Consider the following 11,005-nt stretch of genomic DNA (forward strand, 5'->3'; position numbering starts at 1 on the left):
CTTCCCAATATCCCACTGTGCAATGTTGCACTACCAGCACTGTAGTTCACTGCTTAGAGCTGTGTCTACTACTGAGACGGAGCAACCCTGCCTTACACAACTCAGTATCAACTCCGGAATATGCTGTATCGCGATACATAATTCACACAACACAATAGTTACACGCCTTAATAAACTGTTGCCAGAAAACACAGCTTTAAACTGTATTGTTCACCACTACATTATATCTGTTTCACCGTGATCACTACACCATAAGCCTTCATTCCCCCACACTTCACAGCACACCACTCATTTTCACTGCATCACAGTGCACTACACTATTTTCTATACTGCACCATACTCCTTCACAATGTTTTTCAAAATGTCATGATACACTATGCCATTCCTCTGCGCTACACCATACTGCACTGTAATGATCTTCTACCCTACACCATACTGCACTACACTACACGTTTATCCTACATTTTACTGCGATATATCAGTCTTCTTCACTGTGTCGTATTTCAACATACTTTTCTTCATAAGAGTATACTGCACTATGCCAGTCACCCGCACTACATCATACTATACTATACCCAACTATACTACGACATTTATTGTAGTGTACGTATTGTTACATTGTACGACACCGTACTACTCCTTACTGTACTCAGCTGCACTGATCCATGACAACTGAATACACTGTAACATGTTTCGAACACACTGAACCCAACAACACCATAAAACCATCCCAACCATCGTACACCAGCAGAGCTAAACTATATAACAAATAAATGAACGTACTACTGTATTCTGCACTGAGAAAGAGCTGTAGACTTCACTACATAAGACATCACCACATTATACGAAAATTACAGGAAAGAATGAAACACTGAAGTTAATGAGATGGCCTCGATCAGGCATCAGATGTCCGTGCTGTCTCAACTCACATTACAAAAAAGACTTTATAATATGTGCATCTTGTAATGTTTCTCAGTATCCGTGATCGAGCTGACTGTAACTGGAGGCAGAGCCGTGACGTATATGTTAACTGAAAGCAGAATTGTGATACAAGTTCCTGAAGGCTGAAGAGCGACCTGACTGTTACTGAAGGTTACTGAATGACCAAGACCTGCTGAAAGCGGAGGAATGAATGGTTTAACTGTTGCTGAAGTTACAGGATCCACCTGACACTGAAAACATAGGAGTGACTTACGTCTTAATGAAGAGAAAAGCGTTAGGCAAATGTTACTGCTGAATGCATAATTGTGATGTAGATTTTGTCGTAAGGAGAATAATTTGAATGTTCATTTTTACTGAATGCAGAGGATTGATCTGATGATATCTGACGGCAGATGAATGTAACCTATAATGCTATCAGGAAAGTAAACAAACGCATGTTGGCTGGAGCCTGGAGAAGGAGGAACCACACTGTTGTTAGTCATAGTTGTGACCTGACTGTTGGTGAAGTCATAGTTGTGATCTGCCTGTTGGTGAAGTCATAGTTGTGACCTGACTGTTGTTGAAGTCATAGTTGTGATCTGCTTGTTGTTGAAGTCATAGTTGTGATCTGCCTGTTGTTGAAGTCATAGTTGTGATCTGACTGTTGGTGAAGTCATAGTTGTGATCTGACTGTTGGTGAAGTCATAGTTGTGATCTGACTGTTGGTGAAGTCATAGTTGTGATCTGCTTGTTGGTGAAGTCATAGTTGTGATCTGACTGTTAGTGAAGTCATAGTTGTGACCTGACTGTTGGTAAAGTCATAGTTGTGATCTGCTTGTTGTTGAAGTCATAGTTGTGATCTGCCTGTTGTTGAGGTCATAGTTGTGATCTGCTTGTTGTTGAAGTCATAGTTGTGATCAGACTGTTGTTGAAGTCATAGTTGTGATCAGACTGTTGTTGAAGTCATAGTTGTGACCTGACTGTTGGTGAAGTCATAGTTGTGATCTGCTTGTTGTTGAAGTCATAGTTGTGATCAGACTGTTGTTGAAGTCATAGTTGTGATCTGACTGTTGGTGAAGTCATAGTTGTGATCTGCCTGTTGGTGAAGTCATAGTTGTGATCTGACTGTTGGTGAAGTCATAGTTGTGATCTGCTTGTTGGTGAAGTCATAGTTGTGATCTGACTGTTAGTGAAGTCATAGTTGTGACCTGACTGTTGGTGAAGTCATAGTTGTGACTGACTGTTGGTGAAGTCATAGTTGTGACCTGACTGTTGGTGAAGTCATAGTTGTGATCTGACTGTTGGTGAAGTCATAGTTGTGATCTGACTGTTGTTGAAGTAATAGTTGTGATCTGACTGTTGGTGAAGTCATAGTTGTGATCTGACTGTTGGTAAAGTCATAGTTGTGACCTGACTGTTGGTGAAGTCATAGTTGTGATCTGACTGTTTGTGAAGTCATAGTTGTGATCTGACTGCTGTTGAAGTCATAGTTGTGATCTGACTGTTGGTGAAGTCATAGTTGTGACCTGACTGTTGGTGAAGTCATAGTTGTGACCTGACTGTTGGTGAAGTCATAGTTGTGACCTGACTGTTGGTGAAGTCATAGTTGTGATCTGACTGTTGGTGAAGTCATAGTTGTGATCTGACTGTTGGTGAAGTCATAGTTGTGACCTGACTGTTGTTGAAGTCATAGTTGTGATCTGACTGTTGGTAAAGTCATAGTTGTGACCTGACTGTTGGTGAAGTCATAGTTGTGATCTGACTGTTGGTGAAGTCATAGTTGTGACCTGACTGTTGTTGAAGTCATAGTTGTGATCTGACTGCTGGTGAAGTCATAGTTGTGATCTGACTGTTGGTAAAGTCATAGTTGTGATCTGACTGTTGGTAGAGTCATGGTTGTGACTTGACTGTTTTTGAAGTCATAGTTGTGACCTGACTGTTGTTGAAGTCATAGTTGTGATCTGACTGTTGGTGAAGTCATAGTTGTGATCTGACTGTTGGTGAAGTCATAGTTGTGACCTGACTGTTGTTGAAGTCATAGTTGTGATCTGACTGTGAAGTCATAGTTGTGATCTGACTGTTGGTGAAGTCATAGTTGTGATCTGACTGTTGGTGAAGTCATAGCTGTGATCTGACTGTTGTTGAAGTCATAGTTGTGATCTGACTGTTGGTGAAGTCATAGTTGTGACCTGACTGTTGGTGAAGTCATAGTTGTGACCTGACTGTTGGTGAAGTCATAGTTGTGACCTGACTGTTGGTGAAGTCATAGTTGTGACCTGACTGTTGGTGAAGTCATAGTTGTGACCGGACTGCTAGTGAAGTTATAGTTGTAAACTGACTGTTGATAAAGCCATACGACTGATCTAAGTGTTGATAAAGGAATACGAGCAATCTGAGCACTGTGGGAGGCAAATGGGTGATCTAAGTGTTGGTGAAAGCAGGTTAATTATGTGGGTGTTGGTAATGATAAATGAGCAATCAGAGTTTTGCTGAGGATTTAACAGAGACTCGGCTTTTACTGGGGGCAGAACGGCGACCCGACTGGTAGTGAGATATAAACTGTTGTTAAGGGCAAGTTAGGGATGTGTCCCACTGAGTATAGAACATGAACACTAGGTAATGGTGGGACACGACACATGACTTGGCTACTACTGCTTATAACAATCTAAATTCGCCATTACCGAAACTACAACAACGTCATATTTATAACACTGACTTAGCTTGCAATGAGGAGGGTTTATAGGCTTAGAGGAATGTTGAGAAAAGTTGTACATAATGGGTTAAGTCCTTCTGTTGATCAGAATTTTTGCTGTGGGTGAAGTTGTAGTCTTAGCGATATCAGTGGGCGAACGCTGAATATCTGTTACGACTGAAGGTTTCTGAAGCTGTTTCTGAAGGTAGGATATAGTGATGTAGCTGCTAAATATGAGAGATCAGTGACTTTGCCTGCTGCTCACAGCAGAAGATCTATGACGGGTTTTGTCTCACTACATTTGTAGATGAAGGTAATGACCTCGTGATTAACGAGCTGTAATGTTGACAGGTGTGCGCACAGAACGCTTCAGCGAGCAACACTACCAGCAGACGCCAGAAAACCGTGTCTTCCAGCATTCCGTAAGTTCCATGTCGATGTTGCTCCTCCTGGTATGTCTGCTTGAGTTTCCATCGTCTTAATGTTTTCAGGTTCCATCTTGCCTCGCCTTTTCTCCAGCTTCCTTTTGCTTGTCGTCTTTTCTTATTATATATCTTATGTTAACTGAGACGCCAAGGGCAACTGAGGCCTTAATCAAGGCCATCACGTTAACGATAAATATATATATATATATATATATATATATATATATATATATATATATATATATATATATATATATATATATATATGTATATATATATATATATATATATATATATATATATATATATATATATATATATATATATATATATATATATATATATATATATATATATATATATATATATATCCCTGGGGATAGGGGATTAAGAGTACTTCCCACGTATTCCCTGCGTGTCGTAGAAGGCGACTAAAAGGGGAGGGAGCGGGAGGCTGGAAATCCTCCCCTCTCGTTTTTTTTTTTTTAATTTTCTAAAAGAAGGAACAGAGGGGGGCCAGGTGAGGATATTCCACAAAGGCCCAGTCCTCTGTTCTTAACACTACATTGCTAATGCGGGAAATGGCGAATAGTTTAAAAAAAAAAGAAAAAAAAAATATATATATATATATATATATACATATATAAATATATATATATATATATATATATATATATATATATATATATATATATATATATATATATATATATATATATATATATATATATATATATATATATATATATATATATATATATATTTTTTTTTTTTTTTTTTTTTTTGCTTTGTCGCTGTCTCCCGCGTTTGCGAGGTAGCGCAAGGAAACAGACAAAAGAAATGGCCCCCCCCCCCCATACACATGTATATACATACGTCCACGCACGCAAATATACATACCTACACAGCTTTCCATGGTTTACCCCAGACGCTTCACATGCATTGATTCGATCCACTGACAGCACGTCAACCCCGGTATACCACATCGCTCCAATTCACTCTATTCCTTGCCCTCCTTTCACCCTCCTGCATGTTCAGGCCCCGATCACACAAAATCTTTTTCACTCCATCTTTCCACCTCCAATTTGGTCTCCCTCTTCTCGTTCCCTCCACCTCCGACACATATATCCTCTTGGTCAATCTTTCCTCACTCATTCTCTCCATGTGCCCAAACCATTTCAAAACACCCTCTTCTGCTCTCTCAACCACGCTCTTTTTATTTCCACACATCTCTCTTACCCTTACGTTACTTACTCGATCAAACCACCTCACACCACACATTGTCCTCAAACATCTCATTTCCAGCACATCCATCCTCCTGCGCACAACTCTATCCATAGCCCACGCCTCGCAACCATACAACATTGTTGGAACCACTATTCCTTCAAACATACCCATTTTTGCTTTCCGAGATAATGTTCTCGACTTCCACATATTCTTCAAGGCTCCCAGAATCTTCGCCTCCTCCCCCACCCTATGATCCACTTCCGCTTCCATGGTTCCATCCGCTGCCAGATCCACTCCCAGATATCTAAAACACTTCACTTCCTCCAGTTTTTCTCCATTCAAACTCACCTAACAATTGACTTGACCCTCAACCCTACTGTACCTAATAACCTTGCTCTTATTCACATTTACTCTTAACTTTCTTCTTCCACACACTTTACCAAACTCAGTCACCAGCTTCTGCAGTTTCTCACATGAATCAGCCACAAGCGCTGTATCATCAGCGAACAACAACTGACTCACTTCCCAAGCTCTCTCATCCCCAACAGACTTCATACTTGCCCCTCTTTCGAAAACTCTTGCATTCACCTCCCTAACAACCCCATCCATAAACAAATTAAACAACCATGGAGACATCACACACCCCTGCCGCAAACCGACATTCACTGAGAACCAATCACTTTCCTCTCTTCCTACACGTACACATGCCTTACATCCTCGATAAAAACTTTTCACTGCTTCTAACAACTTGCCTCCCACACCATATATTCTTAATACCTTCCACAGAGCATCTCTATCAACTCTATCATATGCCTTCTCCAGATCCATAAATGCTACATACAAATCCATTTGCTTTTCTAAGTATTTCTCACATACATTCTACAAAGGAAACACCTGATCCACACATCCTCTACCACTTCTAAAACCACACTGCTCTTCCCCAATCTGATGCTCTGTACATGCCTTCACCCTCTCAATCAATACCCTCCCATATTGGATTTGTATGTAGCATTTATGGATCTGGAGAAGGCATACGATAGAGTTGATAGAGATGCTCTGTGGAAGGTATTAAGAATATGTGGTGAGGGAGGCAAGTTGTTAGAAGCAGTGAAAAGTTTTTATCGAGGATGTAAGGCATGTGTACGTGTAGGAAGAGAGGAAAGTGATTGGTTCTCAGGGGTGTGTGATGTCTCCATGGTTGTTTAATTTGTTTATGGATGGGGATGTTAGGACGGTGAATGCAAGAGTTCTGGAAAGAGAGGCAAGTATGAAGTCTGTTGTGGATGAGAGAGCTTGGGAAGTGAGTCAGTTGTTGTTCGCTGATGATACAGCGCTGGTCGCTGATTCCTGTGAGAAACTGCAGAAGCTGGTGACTGAGTTTGGTAAAGTGTGTGAAAAAAGAAAGTTAAGAGTAAATGTGAATAAGAGCAAGGTTATTAGGTACAGTAGGGTTGAGGGTCAAGTCAATTGGGAGGTAAGTTTGAATGGAGAAAAACTGGAGGAAGTAAAGTGTTTTAGATATCTGGAGTGGATCTGGCAGCGGATGGAACCATGGAAGCGGAAGTGAATCATAGGGTGGGGGAGGGGGCGAAAATCCTGGGAGCCTTGAAGAATGTGTGGAAGTCGAGAACATTATCTCGGAAAGCAAAAATGGGTATGTTTGAAGGAATAGTGATTCCAACAATGTTGTATGGTTGCGAGGCGTGGGCTATGGATAGAGTTGTGTGCAGGAGGGTGGATGTGCTGGAAATGAGATGTTTGAGGACAATGTGTGGTGTGAGGTGGTTTGATCGAGTAAGTAATGTAAGGGTAAGAGAGATGTGTGAAAATAAAAAGAGCGTGGTTGAGAGAGCAGAAGAGGGTGTTTTGAAATGGTTTGGGCACATGGAGAGAATGAGTGAGGAAAGATTGACCAAGAGGATATATGTGTCGGAGGTGGAGGGAACGAGGAGAAGAGGGAGACCAAATTTTAGGTGGAAAGATGAAGTGAAAAAGATTTTGAGTGATTGGGGCCTGAACATGCAGGAGGGTGAAAGGCGGGCAAGGAATAGAGTGAATTGGATCGATGTGGTATACGGGGTTGAGGCTGTCAGTGGATTGAATCAGGGCATGTGAATCGTCTGGGGTAAACCATGGAAAGTTGTGTGGGGCCTGGATGGGGAAAGGGAGCTGTGGTTTCGGGCATTATTGCATGACAGCTGGAGACTGAGTGTTAACGAATGGGGCCTTTGCTGTCTTTTCTTAGCGCTACCTCGCACACATGAGGGGAGAGGGGGATGGTATTCCATATGTGGGGAGGTGGCGATGGGAATGAATAAAGGCAGACAGTGTGAATTTTGTGCATGGGTATATATGTATGTGTGTGTGTGTATCTATATGTATACATTGAGATGTATAGGTATGTATATTTGCGTGTGTGGACGTGTTTGTACATACATGTGTATGGGGGTGGGTTGGGCCATTTCTTTCGTCTGTTTCCTTGTGCTACCTCGCAAACTCGGGAAACAGCGACAAAGCAAAATAAATAATAAATAAATAATTATATATTTATATATATTTCAGGATGTTCCTATATCTTTTAATACAAAATATCATGTACAAGATTTTTTTGGTCCTTAGAAAATAATCAGCATTAACTTTACCTATATGCTGTAAGTGCTGAATAAACAGCTCTAAATGCCCCTAGTAAAATCTTTTCAGTAATCTATAAGTTGTACCATTATTTCAATATACACGCTTATTGGACCCATAGGACAAGGGCTCGGATGTGATTAATCCCTCTTCCTCTTCAGTCAACTGACTATCATTACAGTGTCTGGCTGGTCTGAGCTTCCCCTTCTTGACTCTCCAGAGCCCTGGGCTGTCAACATGGATGACATGCCCATCCAAGTGACATCCATGTCCTTGAATGCATGTAGAATAAAGATACCGATGACCACAGTCAGAAACCCTGCCAAAACACCTATAACATCTTTGGCTGGAAGACCTTTCCATTCCTTGAAGAGCATTGCAGATGAAAGAATGACACAGACCGTGAAGAATACATAATAGATCGGTGTCACCAATGACGTATTGAAGATGTCAAGGGCCTTATTCATATAGTTCATCTGGGTACTGACACACACGATGAGACTCAACAAGGAGAACCATGTGATCCAATTACTGAATTCATTTGTGCCTTTTATGGTCTCCTTTACTGCCAAAGCAATGGCTTTGCATCCTTGAACAGAAAAGCCACCAATGAGGGAGCAGATGGCAATGTAAATTATCACATTTCGAGACACATATCGAGGTCCAACGTGAATTATTAGCACCAATGCTGCAGCAACCATCAACACAACATACACTGCAAATACTGGATCAACAAGCTTGGCAGACAAATCCTCCATGCTGGTCACTTCAGTATCTTTGGGGGCATGAATGACGACCACAGTGGCACCCAGCAAGCACAGTGAACATCCAACCTTTCCTAATACACTGAGGACTTCTCCAAGGAAATACTGAGATAGGAGAGCCATCACAATTACAGATGATGCCCCCAGTCGTGTAACCAATGTTGCAGGAGCAAATGCATACGCTATAAAGTTGAGTACTTCTCCAAATCCAACTGAAAGCAGTCCAGTCCACCAGAGCCAATGTCTAAGGTAGCCATATCCACCAGCTCCAGCTCTTACACCACCAGACTTTGACTGTATTGTTGACTGGTTGGTAAGGTTATTCAATGTATGTATGACTCATGGTGAGGTGCCTGAGGATTGGCGGAATGCTTACATAGTGACATTGCACAAAGGCAAAAGGGATAAGAGTGAGTGCTCAAATTACAGAGGTATAAGTTTGTTGAGTATTCCTGGGAAATTATATGGGAGGGTATTGATTGAGAGGGTGAAGGCATGTACAGAGCATCAGATTGGGGAAGAGCAGTGTGGTTTCAGAAGTGGTAGAGGATGTGTGGATCAGGCTTTTGCTTTGAAGAATGTATGTGAGAAATACTTAGAAAAGCAAATGGATTTGTATGTAGCATTTATGGATCTGGAGAAGGCATATGATAGAGTTGATAGAGATGCTCTGTGGAAGGTATTACGAATATATGGTGTGGGAGGCAAGTTGTTAGAAGCAGTGAAAAGTTTTTATCGAGGATGTAAGGCATGTGTACGTGTAGGAAGAGAGGAAAGTGATTGGTTCTCAGTGAATGTAGGTTTGCGGCAGGGGTGTGTGATGTCTCCATGGTTGTTTAATTTGTTTATGGATAGGGTTGTTAGGGAGGTGAATGCAAGAGTTTTGGAAAGAGGGGCAAGTATGAAGTCTGTTGGGGATGAGAGAGAGCTCGGGAAGTGAGTCAGTTGTTGTTCGCTGATGATACAGCGCTGGTGGCTGATTCATGTGAGAAACTGCAGATGCTGGTGACTGAGTTTGGTAAAGTGTGTGAAAGAAGAAAGTTAAGAGTAAATGTGAATAAGAGCAAGGTTATTAGGTACAGTAGGGTTGAGGGTCAAGTCAATTGGGAGGTGAGTTTGAATGGAGAAAAACTGGAGTAAGTGAAGTGTTTTAGATATCTGGGAGTGGATCTGGCAGAGGATGGAACCATGGAAGCGGAAGTGGATCATAGGGTGGGGGAGGGGGCGAAAATCCTGGGAGCCTTGAAGAATGTGTGGAAGTCGAGAACATTATCTCGGAAAGCAAAAATGGGTATGTTTGAAGGAATAGTGGTTCCAACAATGTTGTATGGTTGCGAGGCGTGGGCTATGGATAGAGTGGTGCGCAGGAGGATGGATGTGCTGGAAATGAGATGTTTGAGGACAATGTGTGGTGTGAGGTGGTTTGATCGAGTAAGTAACGTAAGGGTAAGAGAGATGTGTGGAAATAAAAAGAGCGTTGTTGAGAGAGCAGAAGAGGGTGTTTTGAAATGGTTCGGGCACATGGAGAGAATGAGTGAGGAAAGATTGACCAAGAGAATATATGTGTCGGAGGTGGAGGGAACGAGGAGAAGAGGGAGACCAAATTGGAGGTGGAAAGATAGAGTGAAAAAGATTTTGTGTGATCGTGGCCTCAACATGCAGGAGGGTGAAAGGAGGGCAAGGAATATAGTGAATTGGAGCGATATGGTATACCGGGGTTGACGTGCTGTCAGTGGATTGAATCAAGGCATGTGAAGCGTCTGGGGTAAACCATGGAAAGCTGTGTAGGTATGTATATTTGCGTGTGTGGACGTATGTATATACATGTGTATGGGGGGGGTGGGCCATTTCTTTCGTCTGTTTCTTTGCGCTACCTCGCAAACGCGGGAGACAGCGACAAAGTATAATAAATATAAATAAATATATATATATATATATATATATATATATATATATATATATATATATATATATATATATATATATGAGAAGAAAGATCATGAGAAGCAAGTGTTTTGGGAGCAGCTGAATGAGTGTGTTAGTGGTTTTGATGCAAAAGACCGGGCTATAGTGATGGGTGATTTGAATGCAAAGGTGAGTAATGTGGCAGTTGAGGGAATAATTGGTATACATGGAGTGTTCAGTGTTGTAAATGGAAATGGTGAAGAGCTTGTAGATTTGTGCTGAAAAAGGACTGGTGATTGGGAATACCTGGTTGAAAAAGCGAGATATACATAAGTATACGTATGTAAGTAAGAGATATGGCTAGAGAGTGTTATTGGATTACGTGTTAATTGATAGACGCACGAAAGAGACACTTTTGGATGTTAATGTCTTGAGAGGCG

The 11,005-nt window shown here is 41.4% G+C and overlaps 1 protein-coding gene and 1 pseudogene across 1 annotated transcript in view; one reads left to right on the forward strand and one right to left on the reverse strand.

Moving 5' to 3' along the window:
- The first annotated feature begins 3,954 nt into the window (after positions 1-3,954).
- The window catches only part of LOC139748091 (latrophilin-like protein LAT-2), a 169,866-nt gene continuing 162,815 nt past the window's right edge, over positions 3,955-11,005 (forward strand). Inside the window, exon 1 of the mRNA XM_071660703.1 lies at positions 3,955-4,035. Within this exon, the coding sequence (XP_071516804.1) occupies positions 3,955-4,035 (81 nt within the window). The remainder of the gene's footprint in view (positions 4,036-11,005) is intronic.
- Positions 7,990-11,005, reverse strand: part of LOC139748083 (magnesium transporter NIPA2 pseudogene) — a 6,887-nt pseudogene continuing 3,871 nt past the window's right edge.

Source organism: Panulirus ornatus, chromosome 72 (assembly GCF_036320965.1).
Source record: "Panulirus ornatus isolate Po-2019 chromosome 72, ASM3632096v1, whole genome shotgun sequence".
NCBI lineage: Eukaryota > Metazoa > Arthropoda > Malacostraca > Decapoda > Palinuridae > Panulirus > Panulirus ornatus.